General features: G+C 57.7%; 1 protein-coding gene across 1 annotated transcript; it reads right to left on the bottom strand.

Moving 5' to 3' along the window:
- Nucleotides 1-246: 246 nt before the first annotated feature.
- LOC105472370 (collagen type I alpha 1 chain) lies at nucleotides 247-17,848 on the bottom strand. Its single transcript, XM_011725542.3, has 51 exons — nucleotides 17,628-17,848; nucleotides 15,943-16,137; nucleotides 15,733-15,767; nucleotides 15,595-15,630; nucleotides 15,402-15,503; nucleotides 14,608-14,679; nucleotides 14,336-14,380; nucleotides 14,121-14,174; nucleotides 13,904-13,957; nucleotides 13,349-13,402; nucleotides 13,179-13,232; nucleotides 12,787-12,840; nucleotides 12,654-12,698; nucleotides 12,485-12,538; nucleotides 12,326-12,370; nucleotides 12,094-12,147; nucleotides 11,738-11,836; nucleotides 11,605-11,649; nucleotides 11,406-11,504; nucleotides 11,227-11,280; nucleotides 10,911-11,018; nucleotides 10,763-10,816; nucleotides 10,539-10,637; nucleotides 10,320-10,373; nucleotides 10,134-10,232; nucleotides 9,150-9,203; nucleotides 8,918-8,971; nucleotides 8,761-8,814; nucleotides 8,596-8,649; nucleotides 8,087-8,131; nucleotides 7,895-7,993; nucleotides 7,485-7,592; nucleotides 6,919-7,026; nucleotides 6,645-6,698; nucleotides 6,429-6,482; nucleotides 6,104-6,211; nucleotides 5,963-6,016; nucleotides 5,784-5,837; nucleotides 5,482-5,643; nucleotides 5,273-5,380; nucleotides 5,008-5,115; nucleotides 4,847-4,900; nucleotides 4,635-4,742; nucleotides 4,204-4,257; nucleotides 4,012-4,119; nucleotides 3,621-3,674; nucleotides 3,151-3,258; nucleotides 2,776-3,058; nucleotides 2,453-2,643; nucleotides 1,917-2,159; nucleotides 247-1,787 (listed from the first exon to the last, which is right to left on the bottom strand). The coding sequence occupies exons 1-51, from the start codon at nucleotides 17,728-17,730 to the stop codon at nucleotides 1,641-1,643; spliced, it is 4,395 nt and encodes a 1,464-aa protein (XP_011723844.1). The 5' UTR covers nucleotides 17,731-17,848; the 3' UTR covers nucleotides 247-1,640.
- Nucleotides 17,849-21,609: the final 3,761 nt, after the last annotated feature.

Raw genomic sequence — 21,609 nt, 5'->3', positions numbered from 1 at the left:
CAGGGGAGAAGAGAATTTGGAAACGGTGCAAGGGAATTGCAAGAGATAGAAAATAAAAGAGGAAATAAAAAGGTTTGAGGTATAAGAAGGGTGAGAGAAACGGGAGCAGGGCTATGGAGGGATCTAGAAGAAAATAGTGGGGAGAGAAAGGGCAGGAATGGAAGGCAAGCCCACCACCCCAAAGTCCCTTCCCCATATCTCCCCCTCCCCCAACTCCAAAGAAGGAAATTAGGAGGCCACTGCGGATTATGTTTGGGTCATTTCCACATGCTTTATTCCAGCAATCAAAATAATTAAAAACATCTCAAATTATTATACACATACAAAATAGGTACAGAGTCTTTTGCTTCCTCCCACCCCTAGGGGGAAAAACTGCTTTGTGCTTTGGGAAGTTGTCTCTGAAACCCGGGGAGAGAGGACGCAGGACAGACTAGGAGAGAGCCGGGAGGATGGGCTGCAGCTGTGGAGGAGGGTTTCAGAGGAGAGCGGTCAGAGAGCAGAGGCCTGAGAAGCCAGAAGCGGGTAGAGAGAGGGTGGAAAGTGAGCAACGGGCTGGGCTGGAGCCGCACATGCTCTCCTCCCATGTTAAATAGCACCTTTAGAAAAATTCACAAGTCCCCATCCACAAAAAAAAAAAAAAAAGAAAAATATCAAGGAATAAAAATAGACTTTGAACAAAAAGGAACATTTGCTGGCCTGGGGGGGCATCTCAATTTCTATAGCACCAGTGATTCCCTCCCCACCCCATCACATAGATGTAGCACCTTTGGTATAAAATGGGGAGCCGCTTCCACCCTGCCCCCATCCCCGCCCCCAGGCAGTTGCCCCGGTGACACATCAAGACAAGAACGAGGTAGTCTTTCAGCAACACAGTTACACAAGGAACAGAACAGTCTCTCCCGCCCAGCCCTGCGGCACGAGGGATTGACGCGTTCCCCAAATCCGATGTTTCTGCTTTGTCGTGGCCCTTCCTGACTCTCCTCCGAACCCAGTGAGGGGCTGGTGGCTCCCCCGGCATGACCCCCTCAAAAACGAAGGGGAGATGTTGCAAGAGCCATGGGAGTGCCAGATGGCAAGGCTTCTTTGGCAGTCTGAGAACCCCAGGTCTCCCCAGGGTCTGGGGGTGCTGGGCGGGCAGGAGCGGGCTGAGGGTGGGGACCACTTGGGTGTTTCAGCATTGCCTTTGGTTGCTGGGCGGACAATGCATTGTTTCCTGTGTCTTCTGGGGAGACAGATTTGGGAAGGAGTGGAGGGGAGGCCCCAAGAGGGGATGGAGAAAGGAGCAGAAAGGGCAGCGTTGGGGTTTCATAAGCCCAACGGGCAGAAAGGGACTTACCCCCGCATGGGTCTTCAAGCAAGTGGACCAAGCTTCCTTTTTTAAAAAGTTATTTATTTATTCTTTTTTTTTTTTTTTTGGTAAGGTTGAATGCACTTTTGGTTTTTGGTCATGTTCGGTTGGTCAAAGATAAAAACTAAGTTTGAGAGATGAATGCAAAGGAAAAAAAATATTTTCCAAAGTCCATGTGAAATTGTCTCCCATTTTTTGGCTTTTGAGGGGTTCAGTTTGGGTTGCTTGTCTGTTTCCGGGTTGGGGGGAAAGTTGGTTGGGTGGGAGGGAGCCAGGTTGGGATGGAGGGAGTTTACAGGAAGCAGACAGGGCCAACGTCGAAGCCGAATTCCTGGTCTGGGGCACCAACGTCCAAGGGGGCCACATCGATGATGGGCAGGCGGGAGGTCTTGGTGGTTTTGTATTCGATCACTGTCTTGCCCCAGGCTCCGGTGTGACTCTGGGGTGGGGCGGAGACAATGGGAGGGGGCATTACCACGTGGGAGTGATGGAAAGAGGACACTATGGCCTGCCCAAAAAGCCCAAGGCCAGAGAGGTGGGGCCCTGCCTGAGGATTCTGGCCACTCACCGTGCAGCCATCGACAGTGACGCTGTAGGTGAAGCGACTGTTGCCCTCGGCGCGGATCTCGATCTCGTTGGAGCCCTGGAGGAGCAGTGCCTTCTTGAGGTTGCCAGTCTGCTGGTCCATGTAGGCCACGCTGTTCTTGCAGTGGTAGGTGATGTTCTGGGAGGCCTCGGTGGACATCAGGCGCAGGAAGGTCAGCTGGATGGCCACGTCGGCAGGGTCGGAGCCCTCGCCGCCATACTCGAACTGCAGGGGAGGGGAGAGAGGGAAGAGTGAGCAGCTATGCAGGAACCTCTAGTCCTGCCTGGCCTCCCTGTCCAGGGTCCTCAGAGAGTGGCCCAATACACCCTTATGTCAAGAGGGGCCACCTGCCCATAGGCAGCCTGTGTCTGAACCACTATCAGGGACCTGGGACCCCTGCCTCCCAGCCCAGCTCTGTCCATCACCCTTAGCAGAGACCTACTCCAGGACTTCATGTCCCTTCTGAGCATTGGGCTAGCCCATCTCCTAACACTGGCTCTGAGGTCCAGCTCACGCACCTGGAATCCGTCGGTCATGCTCTCGCCGAACCAGACGTGCCTCTTGTCCTTGGGGTTCTTACTGATATACCAGTTCTTCTGGGCCACACTGGGCTGAGTGGGGTACACGCAGGTCTCACCAGTCTCCATGTTGCAGAAGACTTTGATGGCATCCAGGTTGCAGCCTTGGTTGGGGTCAATCCAGTACTCTCCTGTGGTAGGGCAGGGCAAGGTGGAGTCAGGGAAGTGGAGCAGCCAGCACCATATGGTAGGGGCACATATGGGCATGGGGACCCTGGCATGGCAGAAGTAGGAGGGAGGGGGAGGCTAGGGCAGGCCCTCACCGCTCTTCCAGTCAGAGTGGCACATCTTGAGGTCGCGGCAGGTGCGGGCGGGGTTCTTGCGGCTGCCCTCGGGGCTCCGGATGTTCTCGATCTGCTGGCTCAGGCTCTTGAGGGTGGTGTCCACCTCGAGGTCACGGTCACGAACCACATTGGCATCATCAGCCCGGTAGTAGCGGCCGCCATCGTGAGCCTTCTCTTGAGGTGGCTGGGGCAGGAAGCTGAAGTCGAAACCACCGCTGGGAGGACCAGGGGGACCGGGAGGGCCAGGAGGGCCAGGGGGACCCTGCACAGAGAGGGAGGAGAGTGGGGATTACCGGCTTCCAAGTGCTTTGGGGGCTGGAGGGCCATGAGCAGAGGGGATGAGGGGCTACGTACAACAGGACCAGCATCACCAGTGCGACCGCGAGGACCAGGGGGCCCAATGGGGCCAGGGAGGCCGTTGAGTCCATCTTTGCCAGGAGTACCAGCAGAGCCAGGGGGACCCTGGAGTGGGGGAAATGGTTTGAGAAAGGCTGCCAGAAGCCCCAACAACCCCAGCTCTGGAGGAGAAGCCCACCACCCTCCCTGCTGGCTCTGGCTCCACGGCCTCATAGAGCCAGTTTCAGCCTCTTTCCATAGGACATGCCATAGCTCGCTCCAGCCGCTGAGCCAGGGGAGGACGGACTGGGGAGCAGAGAGGCCAAAGCTAAATCAGATTGTTTGTTCAGGATTCTTCTTCTCTTTGTCCACTCCCTGTCCCTTAACCCTTCTCCAGAGAGGCAAAGGGTGCCTGGGTCCCTGGCAAGGGTCCCCAAGGTGAGCCTGGGCTTGGGACTCAGGAAAAGGAGAGAGAAGGCATGACTTACTCGGGGACCAGCAGGACCAGAGGCTCCAGAGGGACCTTGTTCGCCAGGAGAGCCCTGAAGGACAGATAAAAAGGCAATTCAGGCCCAGTGAGGGTCAAATGTAGCCTGAGGGCCTTGCTGGAGAGACGAGGGCAGCGTGGGCAGCCCATGCCCCTTCATTATTCTGGAAATCTAGCCCCAGGGTGTCCATAGGCAGAGACCTCTCCCATAATCCCTCTCTGTGTACCCCTCACCCTCTCAGAAGCTACTTGGACATGCCCATAAATCTTCAGACCCCAGTCCTCACTAGGGAGGGGTAAGAGTGACTATCCAGAGGGGGAAACCGAGGCAAAGCTCCCCCTTCTATCATACAGCACAGCATGAGGACTGGGGAGGGGCTGAGCATACTCACAGGAGGGCCAGGGGGACCCTGGAGGCCAGAGAAGCCACGGTGACCCTTTATGCCTCTGTCGCCTTGTTCGCCTGTCTCACCCTTGTCACCACGGGGGCCTTGGGGTCCCTAGAAGAGAGACGGGGCATCAAGTGGGGCACTGTCCGCATCTGTAGGGTTCTGAAGGTGTGGGAGACACAGCAGGGAACTTACAGCGGGGCCACGGGCGCCAACAGGGCCGACAGGACCAGCGGGACCGGCAGGACCCTGAGGAGAGCAAGGAGAGCATGAGATCTTGGCCAGGAGGCTGAGGCTGGGGCTGCAGGATGAGGCCTCCCCCTGCTGCATCTCTCTCTCCTCAGCCCCTTCCCACTGTGGCCATCTCTCCCAACTCCCAGGGAAACCTCCCCACTGCAATCTTCATGAGAGCTGGGGCCAGCTCAAGGGAGAGGGGGTCCTGTCTGGGAGAGGGGACTTGAGGCTGAGCTTTAACTCAGTTTTTTGGATTAAGGCCCCGACATCTTGCAGGATCTCCTTTCCTCCCCCTGCCTGGGTGAAGTCCGACACCCATCCCCAGGCCTCTAAGGAGGCCTGGAGAGTCCCTGGCCTGACCAGACACAGGGAACTGGAGCCCAGCTACTTACAGTCTCACCACGATCACCACTCTTGCCAGCAGGGCCAACGGGGCCAGGGGCACCAGGAGCACCAGGAGCACCAGGAGGTCCAGCGGGGCCAGTCTCACCACGGTCACCCTGGCGGGGAGAGCAGAGGAATATGGGCCAGCTCCAGCTGAATGGCCAGGATGGGGCAGGGAAGCAGCAGACAAGGCTGTGGTCATGGAGTGTCACCATCTTACCTTGGGGCCAGGAGAACCATCTCGTCCAGGGGAACCTTCGGCACCAGGAGCTCCCTGTAGAGAGAGAGAGAGAGAAGTGAGAGTCAGCCAGAGAAGAGGACTTAGGCAAGGCCACAGTGGCCATGCTGAGGGTACTGGCATGGGGGCTGGGGACTGCTCACCTCACGTCCAGATTCACCAGGGGGTCCGGCCAATCCAGGGGGGCCCATGGGACCAGGGGGACCACGTTCACCACTTGCTCCAGAGGGACCTTGTTTGCCAGGTTCACCCTAAGGGAGAAGAAAGAGTCAGGCCAGCGACAGGGTCTGAGAGGACCCATGAGTCCCCTGAGGTCATCTCTACCAAATCTGTTCTCCTTGGCTCCACCCCACTCCAAGTCCTGTGATGGTTTTTCTCAGGGTCCCCCAAGGTGAGGGGGGCACTTACAGAGGGGCCAGGAAGACCAGGGAAGCCTCTTTCTCCTCTCTGACCAGGCAGGCCGACCACGCCACGCTGTCCAGCAATACCTTGAGGCCCGGGAGTACCAGGAGCACCCTGTGGGAGGCAAACAGGGGTGAGGTGCGGGACAGCAGCACAGGGACCCCTCCCCAGCTCTGGACACCTCTGGAGCTGCAGAGATCTGAGCTGGCACTTACAGCAGGCCCATCAGCACCAGGGGATCCTTTCTCGCCAGCGGGGCCAGGGGGACCAGGGGGACCAACTTCACCAGGACGTCCAGCAGGGCCAGTCTCACCACGGGGACCTTTGCCACCTTCTTTGCCAGCAGGACCAGGAGGGCCAGGGGGTCCAGCATTTCCCTGGATGGGGATAGGAGCGGCTGTCAGACTCCAGGGGGCTCTGGTGCATCATTGGTTCCTCAGTCGGACCCACCATCCTTCTGGCAGCCCGCACCCACCACCCCCAACCTAGAGCAGTGGACTCCACTGCAGAGACTTACAGAGGGGCCAGGAGGACCGACTCGGCCAGCAGCACCAGGGAAACCAGTAGCACCCTGGAAGGGAGAACAAAGGAACCGTCAGAGGGAGAACAGCCAAGTCATCCTATCCAGCTGCCCTCACCTGCCACCGCTGCCTGGGGAGAGGGGAGAGGCTCAGCAGAGAGGCAGGTGATACTCACAGGGGGACCAGCGCTGCCACGAGCACCTTTGGGTCCAGGAGCACCAACATTACCCTGTAGGAGAGTACAGAGGCATCAAGCCTGGACCTGTCCTGAGTCCTAGGACACCAGCATCACAGGCACAGAGGGCAAGCCACTCACAATGGGGCCAGGGGGTCCAGCGGGTCCGGCAGGGCCAGGGGGACCAGCATCGCCTTTAGCACCAGCATCACCAGGTTCGCCTTTAGCACCGGGTTGGCCATCAGCACCCTGGGGGAGGAAGCAGGGCCGTGAGTGCAGAGAGGCAGGCAGGAGTTTCCACCAGCGGGGCAACGGGCAGTAATGGAGGCAGGAAGATGCTTGGGTGGGAAACAATCCCATCTCCACCCTTCTCCCCAGAGGAGGGCTGACGCCTTTGTCCTCATTCTGTCCCTCGAGGTCCCAGGTCCCAGTCGGTGATGAAAAATGAGGGGGTCTTGGTACTCACAGGGGGGCCAGCGAAGCCAGCAGGGCCGGGGGGACCAGGCTCACCACGGTCTCCCTAGAAGAAAAGGTGGCAGATTGGAGAGATGCGCTGACATGAGGGAAGGCGGAGATGGAGTGAGGGGAAAGGCAAGGGGTGGAGGCACAGACAGGGCCAGGAGTGCTATGTGAAGGGAGGGAAGGGCCAAGTGTGGGGTCTTAACAGGTCTTCTATACTTACAGGGGCACCACGAGCTCCAGTGGGACCAGCAGGGCCGCTGGGACCAGTTTCACCCTGAGAGCAAGGAACAAGAGGCTCAGGGTCAGGGCCTCCCCTGAATATTCCTGGTAGATGACCCCAGGAGAGCCTCCCCTCCCTCTGGTCCCTCCAGGTTCCCGGGTTGACAGCTCAGTTTGACAGGACCTGCTTTCCCAACCCAACCCCATGGAACCGTGCCCAGGCCTGCTGGGGAGGCTATGTGTTAGGGCAGAAGGTGGGGAAGCAGCCACCTCACCTTGTCACCAGGGGCACCAGCAGGACCAGGAGGACCAATGGGGCCAGTCAGACCACGGACGCCATCTTTGCCAGGAGAGCCATCAGCACCTTTGGGACCAGCATCACCCTAAAGACATGGATAAGCTTGAGATTTCCAGTGTGGGGCAAGGAGATGACCTGTAGTGTTCTGCTTGTGTCTGGCTTTCCTGAGAGGCCCTCTCCTGCTCTGCCCTGCCTCCACCTGGGGCAAGGACTCAAAGGTCCTTTCAGGAAAAAGGGTGCCTGCCTGGAGACTCAGGTAGAACTGAGGTTAAGAGGCCCCTGACTTGTGTAGGGGGATGAATAAGGGAGTCTCCATCAAGGAGATGCCCCCACCTCTCATCGCCATGGTAACTCATGGGGAGAGACAGGCCTGGACCACTAGGAGAGGATTCATCAGCAAAGAGGCCAGAGCAGAAAGGGGAAGAGGGGAGGATTAGTGAGAAGAGGAACAGATCCCAGGGAGAAGGAGAGATGATGAGGGATTCACAGTAGGCAGAGATGGGAGCCATGTAGGGCTCAGGGGAGAGGGAAGGTTGAACTTACTCTGTCACCCTTAGGCCCTGGAAGACCAGCTGCACCACGTTCACCAGGCATTCCCTGAAGGCCAGGGGCGCCCTGGCTACCGGGAGCTCCAGGGGCACCAGCATCACCCTATGTGACAACCAAGAAGACTGAAGTGAGGCGTGGGGTCCCAAGAGTGGGTCATAGCCCTAAGCCCCGCTTGGTATCTCACAGGCTTAGTTCCAAGGCCAATGACAGGCCTTGAGAAAAGATGAAAAGAAAAGACTCACAGCCCAGACTCCAGGCTGTTTGTGGGCCCCTACCCTGGTTTTTTCCCCCCACCTTGCACCCTATCTCCATGGCTTTGGTCATAGCCAGCCATCCCCTGCTGCAGGAGGGGTGAGACCTGGTCCCCGGGCTGCTTGCCAGAGACCCTTCCACGCTGCCCTCACCTTAGCACCATCATTGCCGGGAGCACCATTGGCCCCTCGGGGACCAGCAGGACCAGGGGGACCTTGCACACCACGCTCGCCAGGGAATCCTCTCTCGCCCTAGAAGAGAAGGACAGGGCATGTGACAGCTGTTCTGGAGACAGGGCCACGTACAAGGCACCTTGATGGATGCAGCGAGAGAGGCCTACTTACTCTTGCTCCAGAGGGGCCGGGGGCACCAAGGTCTCCAGGAACACCCTGAGGGGGAGGGAGGGAGGGAGGAACAGACAGTGAGCAAAATCTACCTGGGGCCACTCTGCTGCAAAGCACTGTCCCTCCTCCTGGGGTATGGCTGTGATGAGAGAGGAGCCCCTTCTCAGCACTGAAGTGGAATTATCCCAGACAGCCCCTCTCTTCCTCCTGGAGATGTGTCAAAGGCCTCCCTGCTCCCCAAACTATGGACCAAAATTTATCAATAGAAGGGTTGAGGGAAAGTCACAGCATATTCCAGCAGCTCTTAAAAGAAGTCACCCAGGCTAGCAATCATGCAGCCCCCACTTCCCTCTGTGATGCTCCCTCCATGGTAGGAAGTTCTTTCTGGTGTCTGATCTCAATCCCTCTAGCTGATGGCTGTCTGATGAACTAGGAGCAGCGGCCTGTCCCTCTGGATTCCCTGCATCTCCCACCCTTCTGGCCCGCTGCTCCCAGCTGCTCCCTCTTACCTGTTCACCAGGTTTGCCTGCTTCACCGGGAGGACCAGCGGGGCCAGGGAGACCCTGTGAGTGGGAAATGGGGGAAGGAGGAAGGGAAGGTTTAGAATCTGGAAGAGACCAAAGAGCTGTTTCCCACCCCTACCTCCCAGCACCCTGACAGCCATGAGGCCTCACCTGGAAGCCGGGGGAGCCAGCAGGGCCTTGTTCACCTCTCTCGCCAGCGGGACCCTGCACAGAGAGAACAATGCGGTCACGGAGAGGCCCAGGAGACGAGGGGCTGAGGGTGTTTCCCCTTTCCTGCTCCCCAGATCTCCCTATCAGCGACACTCACAGCAGGGCCAGGGGCTCCCTGAGCTCCAGCCTCTCCATCTTTGCCAGCAGGACCCTGTGGGGAGAGAGCGAAGGGGAACTCAGGGTTGGGAGGCCCTGAGCAGGCTCTGAGCAGCCAACTCAGGTTGGGAGCAGCCAAGGACTGTGGCCTCTAGCACCGATCCTGCAGGGAGGAGAAAGTGCTGGGGCAGCAACCGGAAGCGGGTAGGGAGGGACGGAAAGGAGATACTTACGACAGCGCCAGGGGGTCCGGGAACACCTCGCTCTCCAGCCTTGCCGGGCTCTCCCTGTGGAGAAAGGGAGTTAGGGTTGAGGGGGCTGAAGTAAGAAGCCAGGGCCTCCTGGGGACTCTCATTTACTCTGAGTGGGACTTTTTAAGGGACTTTCTTTTCAAAAGACTCTGCTGTTTGGCCCCCAGGGAATGCCCCTGCAGGCGCTTCTTGCTGGGCCCCTTCGAGCCCACTCCTCCTAAGATGCCCTTCCAGGCTCCTCCTCCTGCACCCTCTCCCCTGCCTTTTTGCTGTTAGATGCCCGCTGTGGCCTGCACTGCAAAGGGCTTTCCTCTCCTCTGCTATCTCCTTTTGGACCTTGAAGAATCCACCAAGACTGGGGGTGCCTACCATATCAAAGGACTGTCCTATCCCCACATGTAGGGGGTGGAGGGCCACCAACAACACTTATTTCCAGCACAGAGCAGTGGTCATGGAGCCTGGAGAAGTCTTTCATTTTTTCTTTTCTCTCTCTTTTTTTTTTTTTCTGTTTTTTTGTTTTTTTGAGACGGAGTCTCACACGGTTGCCCAGGCTGGAGTGCAATGCAGTGAGTGCAGGCTCACTGCAACTTCCGCCTCCCAGGTTCATGCAATTCTTCTGCCTCAGCCTCCTGAGTAGCTGGGATTACAGGTGCACACCACCACACCCAGCTAATTTTTTGTATTTTTAGTAGAGACGTGGTTTCACTATGTTGGCCAGACTGGTCTCAAACTCCTGACCTCATGACCCACCTGCCTCAGCCTCCCAACATGTTGAGGTTACAGGCATGAGACACCACGCTCAGCCGAGAAGTCTTTCATTTTACAGATCAGGAGACTGAGGTCCAGAAAGCGAGAGTGAGTGGCCACACAGCAGGTAGCGCCAGAGCTGAGCCCAGAGCTCAGGACTCCTTTGAGTCTCAGGTGTGTCTGTCCCTGGCTCTTCATGGATCCTCACTGAATACTCACAGCAGCACCTTTAGGTCCAGGGAATCCCATCACACCAGCCTGACCACGGGCACCAGGGGGGCCTGGGGGTCCGGGGCGACCATCTTGACCGGCGGGACCCTAAGGATGGGAGGCACGAAAGCAGCAGTGAGGATAGTGAGGAGGTAGACAGGACAGTGGCAGGGGGTCAGGGGGAGTGATACTTACAGGGGGGCCAGTTTTGCCATCAGGACCAGGGCTGCCAGGGCTTCCAGTCAGACCCTAGGGCGACAGAGAGGTATGAGTGGGTTTTGGGGAGAAGCATGATGGAGGTGGGGGAGGACTCCGGAGGGCAGATCCCTGGGCCCGCTCCAGAACGCCTCATCCCAGACCCCACACGGTATGGTCAGGGCCTGGCCAAGCCAGGCCGAAGGACTGGGGCCTCACCTTGGCACCAGGCAGACCAGCTTCACCAGGACGACCAGCTTCACCAGGAGATCCTTTGGGGCCAGCAGGGCCAGGAGAACCACGTTCACCAGCGGGACCCTGGTTGGGAGAAGTCACAGGAACAGTTAGGGTCTCAAGTTTGTGGCTCTTTGCCATGGGCCAAAAGAGGAAGACGATGCCCAGGGAGCAGCAGGGACAGCCCCCCGGCCTCAAGGAGAGGTTACCTTGGGACCAGCAACACCATCTGCACCAGGGAAACCACGGCTACCAGGTCCACCCTGCAGGAGGAGAGGAGGCCAGTTAACTCAGAGACACGTGGGCACCAGCCAGGCACTGAGGGTGGAGTGGGAGGGGGCGGGCAGGGGCACTTACACGCTCGCCAGGGGGTCCGGGCAGGCCAGTGGGTCCGGGTTCACCTCGAGCTCCTCGCTTTCCTTCCTCTCCAGCAGGGCCAGGAGGTCCTTGAACACCAACGGGGCCCTGGAGAGAGCCAAGAGGAGGGGGCGGCCTGTGGTGAGGGGCCATCCTATGCCAGCCTCAGAGCTAGCTGAGGCTGGGCTTCCAGCATCAGGGGTGGGGCAGGGGCTCCCCCAGAAGGCTAGGGGTTCCTCTTCCTTTCTGGATCTCCCTCAGGGGGCTTCCAGGGCAAGGTGGGCTGGGCTGCAAGAAGAATGACAGGGAGACTTACGGGTTCTCCCTTAGCACCAGTGTCTCCTTTGCTGCCAGGAGCACCAGGTTCACCCTGCAAGGGGGGAGAAGAGGATGAGCTGAGAGTTGGGGGCGCTCAGTTGGCCTGCATCTTCCTGCTCCCCAGATGAGAGCCGCACTGGAGCCAGTGCATGGGGCAGGCAGAAGTTTGGTACTCACGCTGTTACCCTTGGGACCGGGAGGGCCGCCGGGGCCCTGGGGTCCAGAGGGGCCTCGGGCACCAGGGAAGCCAGGAGCACCAGCAATACCAGGAGCACCCTGTGGGAGGCAGACAGCCAGGTGAGCCTAGGAGCAGAGGGAACGGGGCAGGCAGGCTGCAGGCAGCAGGGGTGGAACTGAAGCCTGGCAGGATACTTACATTGGCACCTTTAGCGCCAGGCTGTCCATCAGCACCAGGGTTTCCCTGTGGCACAGAGAAAGGAGTGTGAGCAACAGGCAAGGACTCTGAGGTTAGAAAGCGGCACAGGGGACACTGAGGCAGGGACACTTACAGCAGGGCCAGCAGCACCAGCAGGGCCAGGGGGGCCAGGCTCACCACGCACACCCTGGGGACCTTCAGAGCCTCGGGGACCTTGGGGACCAGCTTCACCCTGGATCAGAAGAAAGGACATATCAGAAGCCACCCTAGTAAACCCAACCTTGCCTCTTGGGATGACAGGAGGAAGGGGAGACAGGGACAGGAAAGCAATGATCAGGACTCTAAGATCAGACACAGAGACCCTGGGACAAAGGTGTTAGTGAACGGGTTGCTCTCTTGCCATTCTGGGTCCCTTTGGTTTGGGGAACAAGGAGACATGAACTGCTTGGCCCATGAGGGTCATGCTCAGAGGAGAGTGGGGGGTCTCACCTTAGCACCAACAGCACCAGGGAAGCCAGGAGGACCAGCGGGGCCAGTAGGACCCTGTGAATGAAATGGAAATCTTAACGAGAAGGAAGAGATGGCAGCTGCAAGTCACACCCTGGGACAGAAGAAGCCCTGGGGTTCAGACCAACACAACCTGCCCCCAGTGTCAGCTCCGAGAGCAGACACTGAGACTCCTCCCCACTCCCAGGCCCTGAGGCCTACAGGCCACACTCACAGGGGGTCCGGCAGCACCAGTAGCACCATCATTTCCGCGAGCACCCTGCAGGAGAGAGGGGAAGCCCCGTTAAGTCCACTGAGCACTGGTCAGTCCCTAGAGCTCCTGGGGAGCCCCTTTCAGAGCCCAGGGTTCCCCCAAGGGGCTAGGAGTACTTACAGCAGGGCCAGGGGCTCCAGGGCGACCTCTCTCACCAGGCAGACCACGGGGGCCCTGACAACCAAACCAAGAGAAGTCAAACGAGATGGGAGACAGCCTCGTTCCCCCAGGCCTCCATCTTGCCCCTGCCTCCTGCCCATCCCTGCCCTCTGGAACTGGGCACACTCACCATCTGACCAGGAGCTCCATTTTCACCAGGGCTGCCAGGCTCACCCTGTAGAACAGAGAATAATGAGTGAGAAATTCATTCATGGTGGGACTCTGGGGATATGGAGGACCATGATGGTCAGACAGCCTCTTACCTTGGGACCAGCAGGACCAGCATCTCCCTTGGCACCATCCAAACCACTGAAACCCTAAAGCAGGAAAGAGGTAGAAGGTGAGGATCTGTGGAGGGGGTGGAACAACCTTGACACCCACCTAGATCTGAGAAAGAGCCTTGAGAGGTCATCACCGCCATTCCCCTGTTTCTGAGCTAGACTAAACCTCAACTGGCTCAAGATCTCCCCCAGTTGTTTAATCGGGACTTCTTTCCCATGGAGGGAGGTGCTTTGGATGTCCACTCTCTGTCCCTCAGGGCTTCTGTAGCTGCCACCCACCATGATGCATCTCAAGATCTTTTGGGGAAGAGGCTGGGACTGGATGGGGGTATGCTGGGGACCTGGGGAGCTTAAATGACTCAAAGGGAACTCACTCTGTGTCCCTTCATTCCAGGGAGGCCAGCTGTTCCGGGCAATCCTCGAGCACCCTGGAGACAGATGAAGGCGGCGAGGAAGGGTCATTAGAACACACCACCATGGACCCAGCTCCTAAATGAAGCCCAAGTGCAGTGAAGCCCAGGTTCAGCCACAGTCCCCTGCTCACCTGAGGCCCAGGAGGCCCACGCTCACCAGGACGACCAGGTTTTCCAGCTTCCCCCTGAAAGGGAGAGAAAAGACCGTCCGTCAGGGCCCTGCCTCCCCACCACCGCCAGGGGCTGGAAAAATGGGGAAGGTCTCAGTCTTCTCTGGGTTGTTGCAGGTCAGGTTTGGGGGCCCAGAATCTTATCTTTGAATCTAGAGCTCAGTTTAAATCTACAGTGAAACCTTCGTTTGGTGAAACCTGAGTGCCTCTAAAGGAATTTCTGTCTACTTCTGTCACCAGCATTTTAATCTCACCATCTGTGCGCCAGTTTCCCCAGAGGGATGGGGTTGGGGATTGCTCTAAGGTGGCTGGGGTGAGGAGAACAGTCACCTTGTTGGGGACATGGAATCATCTCACTAAGGGAAAGGATCATTGTTCAAGGGTAGTCCACGCATCAGAGGGGACTTGCCCTCCTTCCTCTGAGTATCGTTCCCAAAGGCGGTGGAGTGGAAATTGCAGGACCCAACCCACGGAGGCCATGGGGTCAGATGGTATCTTCTTGCTGGGGATACTTACATCATCTCCGTTCTTTCCAGGGGGGCCAGGGGGACCTCGGGGACCCATGGGACCCTAGAAAAGATAAAAGAGGTGGTTAGAATAAGGATAAGAAAAAAAGAAGGGGAAGGCTGGGATTGAAGGGAAGCGGCAAGGAAGACCCCAGGCCTGGGGGTTCTTTGATAGGAGAGTCTGTGTGTTTGTAGAGGGAGTGTGTATCTGTACAGAGAGTGCTTACTGAAGCTCCAGGCTCGCCAGGCTCACCAGGGGGACCTTGGAAGCCTTGAGGACCCTTGAGAAGAAGGAAAGAAAGATGGGGTTAGAAAGCAAGTCCCCGCCAACCTTCTCCAATCTTACCAAGAGATCTCTGAGCATCTCCCCTTCCCTCATCCCAATCTTCCCTCCAAAAAACCAAAGCCCAGGGAGGCATATGAATACGTCCTGGATACTCACAGGTGCACCAGGGGGGCCAGGGAGACCACGGGGACCAGAGGGACCCTATAGAAGGAGAAGAAAGGGGGGTCATGGTGATCCCTCTGTAGGAAAGCATGTGGATGTAGTCATTCATACCTGTTGGGACCACCCAGTCATCCTGCATCTTTTCTGGACTCTGAGGTCCCAAAGGTGATCTTGACCTCCCAAGCTGTCTATGCCAGCTGCCTATGCCCACCTTCTCTGGATACTCATTCTCTCTTCTGTCATCCCTGCTCCCCCTGCTGGCTCACCATGGGACCAGGCACAGAAATTCCTCCGGTTGATTTCTCATCATAGCCATAAGACAACTGGGGAGCGAAGTTCTAGAACAAACAAGAGAAGTCAGGGTCAGGATAGTGAATTGAAAGGCAGAAGACGGCACTGAGGATGGAAGAAACTGACATCATGCGCTTCCTGGTGTGATGTGCTGAGAAGAACAACATTGCTTGTAAGATATTCCTGCCAAAAATGCATCCTGCATCTAATCTAATCAGACAATCCCAAATTGAGGGACAGTCTGCAAAACAACTGGACTCTTCAAAACTCCCAGTGCCACGAAAGACAAAGAAAGTCTGAGGAATATTCCACATTTGTGGAAACTAGAGACATGATGATTAAGTGCAAAATCCATAATCCTGGACAAGATCCCAGGTGGGGTGGTGGGGGTGGAATCTATACAGGACGTTATTCGGACATGGGTGAACTTTGAATACGGACTGTACATTAGAGAGTGAATTTAATCACTGTGCCATGGTTAGTTAAGAGAATGATCTTGCTTTTAGGGAAAACACACCGAAGTATTTAGGCGCAAAGGAACCTGATGTTAGCAACTTACTCAAACAGTTCAGAAAAAAAAAGCTACATATACATAAACAGAAACTAATAAAGCACATGTCACAAACTGTGAAGGGCATGTGAGAGTTTCCTGTAGGATTCTTGCAACTTTTCTGTAAGTTTGAAATTGTTTCATAGTATAAAATTATGTCATCTGCCAAAAACAAAAACAAAACAGGGGAGAGTGGACACACAAGGCCTTTTCACTTACTCCTCCGAGGCCAGGGGGTCCGGGAGGTCCGGGGGGTCCGGGGGGTCCGGGAAGTCCAGGCTGTCCAGGGATGCCATCTCGGCCAGGGGGGCCTGCGGGTCCCTGCAGGGGGAGAGGGCGGGGCCGGTTGAGCGTGGGGCCAGGAGCCACGCCCACCTGCAGCTCCCTACAGCCCAGAGAGTGCAACGCTTACCCTTGGGCCTCGGGGGCCAGTGTCTCCCTTGGGTCCCTGTGGGATTGGGGAAGAAGAAACAAGAGGCCAGGTTAGAGAAGGGAGGACCGTGAGGAGGCACGGGCGGCGGAGGGACAAAAGTCGAGGGCAGGAGATTACCTCGACGCCGGTGGTTTCTTGGTCGGTGGGTGATTCTAGGGGGCGAAGAGACGCGCGTTAGAGCCAAGGTTTGCTAATGCCGCTCCTGGCGGCAGAGGCCTCCAGGCCGCAGGGCCAGCGAGCGCCGACCATCCCCAGCCCCCAGCCCCAGCCCCAGCCCCAGCCCCCAGGCCCCAGGCCCCAGGCCCCAGGCCCCGAGCGCAGTCGCACCTGAGCCGTCGGGGCAGACGGGACAGCACTCGCCCTCGGGGACTTCGGCGCCGGGGCAGTTCTTGGTCTCGTCACAGATCACGTCATCGCACAACACCTTGCCGTTGTCGCAGACGCAGATCCGGCAGGGCTCGGGTTTCCACACATCTCGGTCATGGTACCTGAGGCCGTTCTGTACGCAGGTGATTGGTGGGACTGGGACAGGCAGAGGAAGAGGGGCGTTGTCAGTAGTGCCTGCGACTCCCACCTTGGTGCTCCAAGACCCTCACCTTAACCACCTTTCCCCTGGGTCTAAGAGGCACACTTGGATTTTTCACTTCCCGCGCCTTCTCCCTGTTCCTCTTTCCTTAAATCCTTAAAAGTTCGCCTGCTCCTCATCAGCGCGGGTGACAGCGCCGAGGCGCCTGGCCAGGGAGGCTGTAACTCTTTCCAGTTCTCAGGAATTTAAACAAAGCTTTAGGCCGCGGTGGCTTCCAACTCCAACCTCAGCCCATTGGCGCTGAAGCCAAGTGAAATAAAAACCACAGGGTGGGAGGTGGGGGAGGGCAGGGGGAGAATAGGAGGGGCCCTATCGGGAGGGCAGGCTCGCGGGGAGTGGCTTGCGCGGTGGAGACAGGAGGAGTGCGCGGGAGGAGAGAAGGGAGGTCCAGTCCTCATCCCGCCTCCTTCCCTGGGCAGGTGGGGTGGCAGGGGCGGGGCTAGGAGAATGGGAGCGGCTGATCGGAGGGGAGGCCCCCCCAAGACTTGAAATATACCTCAAAATTAGGAGACACCCTAACCTCCAGGACCTAGACATCTTAAAAGCCCGCTCTCGGGGCCATCCCCAGTCCCCCAAAGCCAGCCAATGCCTCCGGGTCACTTTTAGCCAAAGAACCAAGAAGTCCACAAATAGTCCAGAAGTTAACTAACTACTCCCACCGCACTAGCGGCTCCCCAGACGGCCGCTAGGTGTCGGGCAACGCTAAGCAATGGGGCCTGGGCGGGGCCAGCCTCACCGGCCCGACTACCTCTTTAAGAAGCTCGGGCTGCCCCATCGCCGGCTTTACTTTCCAGATCTAGAGATGGGGTCCGCACCCAGCAATAACTCAGGTCTTCCCGCTCCGGCTCCTGCCCCAAGAAGCGTTGGACCGGGAGACGCAGTGCTCAGCACCGGTCAGAAGGGGGCGCAAGGATCCCGCCCCACCAGGTCCGCGCTAAAGTTTCTCATCCTCCACCCGCCCACGCTCCGCGCCCCCTCCGCCGCGGCCCAGCACCCCCACAGCTCCAGCAACAGTCTAGCCCGGAGAGAGGGCAATCTTTCCTTATGAATCATCCCACAGCCTTCCTGATTGCTTCTACATCTTGGGCTTCAAATCCCCCGCTCGGCGCCGCCATCCCATCTTCGACGTGCTTTCCTCACTCTGCACCCAGATCCCTACTTTCCCGGTTGCGCGCTCGGGATTCTCTCTCGCACCAGCTCACGCCGCGCTCCACCCTCACCTCCCGCTCCCGGGGCGCGTTCATCCCCAACCTCGCCCCAGGGTGAGCTCTGTCCTTTCTCAGGGCCCCGTGGAAGAGCCCTTATCATCTCCCTTCCATTCCCGAGTCTCCGGAGCATCCACGTCTCCGTTTAAGCCGCGGCCCCCAGGACCAAGCGCAAGGCGCGATATAGAGTATCCTTGCACTCCCAAAAGTTTGGGACTTACTGTCTTCGTCTTGGCCCTCGACTTGGCCTTCCTCTTGGCCGTGCGTCAGGAGGGCGGTGGCCGCTAAGAGGAGCAGGAGCCGGAGGTCCACAAAGCTGAACATGTCTAGACCCTAGACATGTAGACTCTTTGCGGCTGGGGAGGGGGTTAGCGTCCGCTCATGCGTGGCCTCACACTCCGCGTGCCTCCTGCTCCGACCCCAAGGAGAAACTCCCGTCTGCTCCGACGCCTGGCCCGGGCCTCTTTTATACTGTCCTGATGGAGAGCAGGGAGGAACCCTGCCCCTCAGAGAGGGGGAGCCGGCCGCCCGTCCCCCAGCCAATCAGAGCTGCCTGGCCCGGCCCCCAATTTGGGAGTTGGAATGGAGAGGGGGAGGAGGAGGGAAAGGAGTCCACCCCACATCTCCCCCCTTCGCAGCTCTGCCTCCCCAGCCCCCCAGCCCAGCCTGGGCCAGAGGTGCTGTGGCAGGGGTGCAGCTGGGTCCTCAGAATGGCATGGGCTAAGCCGTGGGTAGGGGTGCCCCTCTGCTCTCTTCCTGGGACCTCCAATCTAGAGGAAGTGGAACTGGGGAGCTGGGTGGGGAGACTTCCAAAGGTGGAAGGGTTGGGGGTGTTGGGGAGGGGGTCCTCCTGGCTGTACCCCACTCGCCCTCTGACTTTTCTGGCAAGAGCTAAGGGAGGGGCGTAAAAAGGCCAGCTGAGGACCTCTCCAAAACAGGGGAAGCTGGGAATTTAAAAGATGTGCCTGTTTGGGGGTGTCTTCTGGTGTGGCTAGGGAATGGAGCTTGGGAGTATTTGGGGGACAATTTACATATTCTTTTCTAGACATTAAGAACCAGATATCTGAGGGAAGGGTGCAGGCAAGGGAGTTTTAATTTTGAGGATGTCAATTCTTCTGCTGTGCTCCAGGACAGAATCAAATGCTTTCCTCCAAACCCTAGGCATGATTGAGAGATGGGGTGGGGAGGCTGAGGTGCACAGTGAGAAACATGACTAGGTGGTCTCTCCGGAAGAAAGCTTTGGTGTTGGGTGATGGAGCAGCCAGGTGGGGATTCTAGGGACACAGAGGTGGGGATTGGGGCTTGCAATCCCCTAAAAATTCATTCCCCAAGCTCTTGTACCCCAGAGTTGGGAAGTATTTTTAGTGGGAGGCCTGTGATCATTGGTGACTTAGAGAAGAGTTTTGTTTGCTATGGCTGTGGCCAGGGGCTGCTTAGAGACCCTTCTACCCAACACAGTCAAACCAGGGAGAACCTGGGTGGAGGGAGGGAATTTAGCTAAAGAGATGTCTTTCTCGGAGCTGGGTAAAGCCCCTTCTCCAGTTGTACCTGGACTCAGTGTTGGGGATGTATGGGATATTTTGGGTGTCTGCGTGAAACTTGCCTTTGGGGTGTGGGATGAGCTGCAGAGGATGATTGACTTTATTTTAGGGGCTACTTCCCACTGCCTCATCTCTTTCCTGAAAATCCTGGTCACTGCTCTTTGCCTTAGGAACCAGAGAGAATCATCTGTACACTCTGAAAGGGGCTGGGGACCTGAAGGACAGCAGGCTATATCTAGGGAAGATGCCTCTAGAACTCCGTGTCCTTTCTTCCTCCAAGTCTGAATCCCCCAACAGGGCTCTGCCTCAACCCCAATCTACCTGGTCCTGACAAACTCTGTAAGGCTGAGAGAAGGCCTGGGGGTCTCCTTGCAGTGCCCTGTTCATTTCTCTCCCTCCTGTGCAGCTCCCCACCCCCGGTGCTCCAGAGCTGCAAACGTGGAAGCGGGGAGTCCCGCCTCCCCCAAACCATCCAAGATTCCATTGCCTCCCCCCGCCCCTCTCCACGCCCTCCCCCAGCTGGTTTTGTGCAACGAAGGCAAAGGGGGAAAAAAAGGAACAGAAGGGGAGGGAGCCACGTCGGCTGGCCGTGGGCAGCCAGGATGAGCGGTGCGGGTGGGGCAGCAAAGGGAGACTGCAGGGGCTATAATTAAAGGGAAAATATAGAGTTTCCAGAGAGGCAGGGCTGGAGACAGCAATGGAGGGACGGACCTTCATCAATTATCCCGACCATGTGGCAGCGACTTGTGGCCCAGGGTCTGCCCCCGCCTAGTGCCAGCGACTGCAGGGCAGGACTGGGGGGCTGAGGTGCTGAGATGGCAGTTCTTGAACCCACCAAAGTCCTGCCTTCTACTGTGGGTCAGTTCCAAGAGACCGCTTCCCTAATAGGGGACAGGGGTCCTGTTTTTGGAGGGAACAGACATTTGGAGTGGTGGTCTAGGGCAGGGTGTCACAGGACTTGGTGGTATGAGAGTTAGTGACCAGTCCACCTTGCTTCTTGGGTTTTTGTAGCGAGAAGGGCTCCTGCCTGCAGCTCCCCGCCCCTCCCCACATGTTCCCCATCCAGGCTTTCCCACGCCCATCTTAAAGAAGAGTTGAAACCTCCAAGGTGTGAACTGGGGGTTGCTACATCATGGGCCTGGGGTTCTGAAGGATATTTGGGGATCCCTGGTATTGGGGTTGTGTGTGCCTGGCGTGTGACAGCCACCACCCCAACGTCCAGTTCCAGGCCTTCCTCCCAGGGGCCAAGGCAGACAGTTTCCAAGCATCCTTTCCACGTGGCATGGAGCTGGGGCTCAAGGCCTCCCCTGCCACTCTTCGACTTAAAGCGCTTGGCGGGCGCCCAGGCTGAAGATGTGCCTTTAATTTCTGCAGTATGACAGTGAGAGGAAGAATGTGCTTGGGGCCTCCTCCCAGCCTGGCTGGGCCTTCCTGGCCGGGATTGAGGGCTGCAGACTGGGGGGATGGGAAGTGGGAGGGGGACAGAGCTTGTGCCTGGGAGAGGAGGAGACGCCACCTCATCTCTAGGAAACTCTGAAGCTCTGGCTTCTTGTGGAATGTAAGACTTTGTCCGGCACTTAAAGTGGGGGGGAGCAAAAGCCAAAATCTCCTCCCCACACCCCCAAGAAATGGTAAAGTCATCAGCAGTGAGGGAAAAAAAATTCCTTAAGAAGAAAAACAGAGGAAAGTGCTGAGCTCTGAGTTCTCTCCTTCTCCAAATTTCCCCAAGTGTCCCCCGCAACACAAAGAAGGAGGGAAGAGGCTCCCACCCTCAGAGCTCCTCAGGTGCCCCATCTGGACTCCATGGTGTGGGACAAAGGAGAACACACCTGGAAGAGGTAGCCCAGGTGCTGTGCACCTGGTGGGGGGCATGCCCCCCTGCCCTGCACATCCGAGTCACCCTTTCCAGCTGCTGCAGCCTCCAGTTGAGGTTCTGTTGCCCTTCCCCCAACTCCGATTCTCCAGAACGCTTCTCTGCTCCCATCTCTAGCCCCAGACTGGTAATAGAGAGGGAGTTCCTAGGAGAGGGGCTGAGGAGAGAGAAGGGCGGGGTCTAAGAGTGGGGTGCAGTGAAGACCCCAGGATGAAGCTCTCCATGAGTCTCTATCATGGAGCCCTGCACAGTTCCTGTTGAGGGAGCCTGGAGCAGAGTCTGGGGACAGACCCCTGGTGTGTGCGGGTCCTTCTTCTTCCCTTGCTTTAGCATTGCATGGTCTGAGCCCTTTGCTAGGTTCCTCGGCTTCCAGGTACAGCTCTGCTCTTCTATGCCTTAGCCCGAAACCCAAGTCCTCCAGCCTCCTAGGATTTCCCTCTTTCTCTTCCTCCCTCCCTCCTTCCTTTCCAGGGTTAGGGGGAAGATGCTGAAGTAGCTTTTGTCCATGCTGAGTGTTTGAAGCCTGTGAGACATCCAATTAGAAATATGGAGGAAACCCTTGGGTGCCTGGGTCGGGAGTTCAGAGGAGAGACAAATGTGGGGCCCAGGACGATGGTAACTGAAGCTGGGGTTGTGGATGGTGTTGTCTCAGAGAAAGCATGGAGGGAAGAGTGTGGAGGGGCTAGCACTGAGCCTCGGGGACCCTCAGGGTGTAAGGGCTGGGTGGAGGAGGAAGAGGAGACAGGGCAAGAGTGGCCAGAGAAGGAGGACTGGGTGAGAGGGATTGGG

Source organism: Macaca nemestrina, chromosome 17 (genome assembly GCF_043159975.1).
Source record: "Macaca nemestrina isolate mMacNem1 chromosome 17, mMacNem.hap1, whole genome shotgun sequence".
Lineage (NCBI taxonomy): Eukaryota > Metazoa > Chordata > Mammalia > Primates > Cercopithecidae > Macaca > Macaca nemestrina.
Note: the sequence above shows the minus strand (reverse complement) of the source record. Positions and strands in the feature narration are given on the sequence as shown.

Bases quoted from the DNA above. Each gene is read 5' to 3' on its own strand.
- LOC105472370 (XM_011725542.3), bottom strand. From the start codon at position 17,730: ATGTTCAGCTTTGTGGACCTCCGGCTCCTGCTCCTCTTAGCGGCCACC. The intron at 11,281-11,405 runs GTGAGTACCAAA...CCCCCCTTGCAG, and splicing joins CCGGTCCCAAGGGTAACAGC to GGTGAACCTGGTGCTCCTGG. The intron at 5,838-5,962 runs GTGAGTATCACC...TCTCCCTTCCAG, and splicing joins GTGGCAGCGCTGGTCCCCCT to GGTGCTACTGGTTTCCCTGG.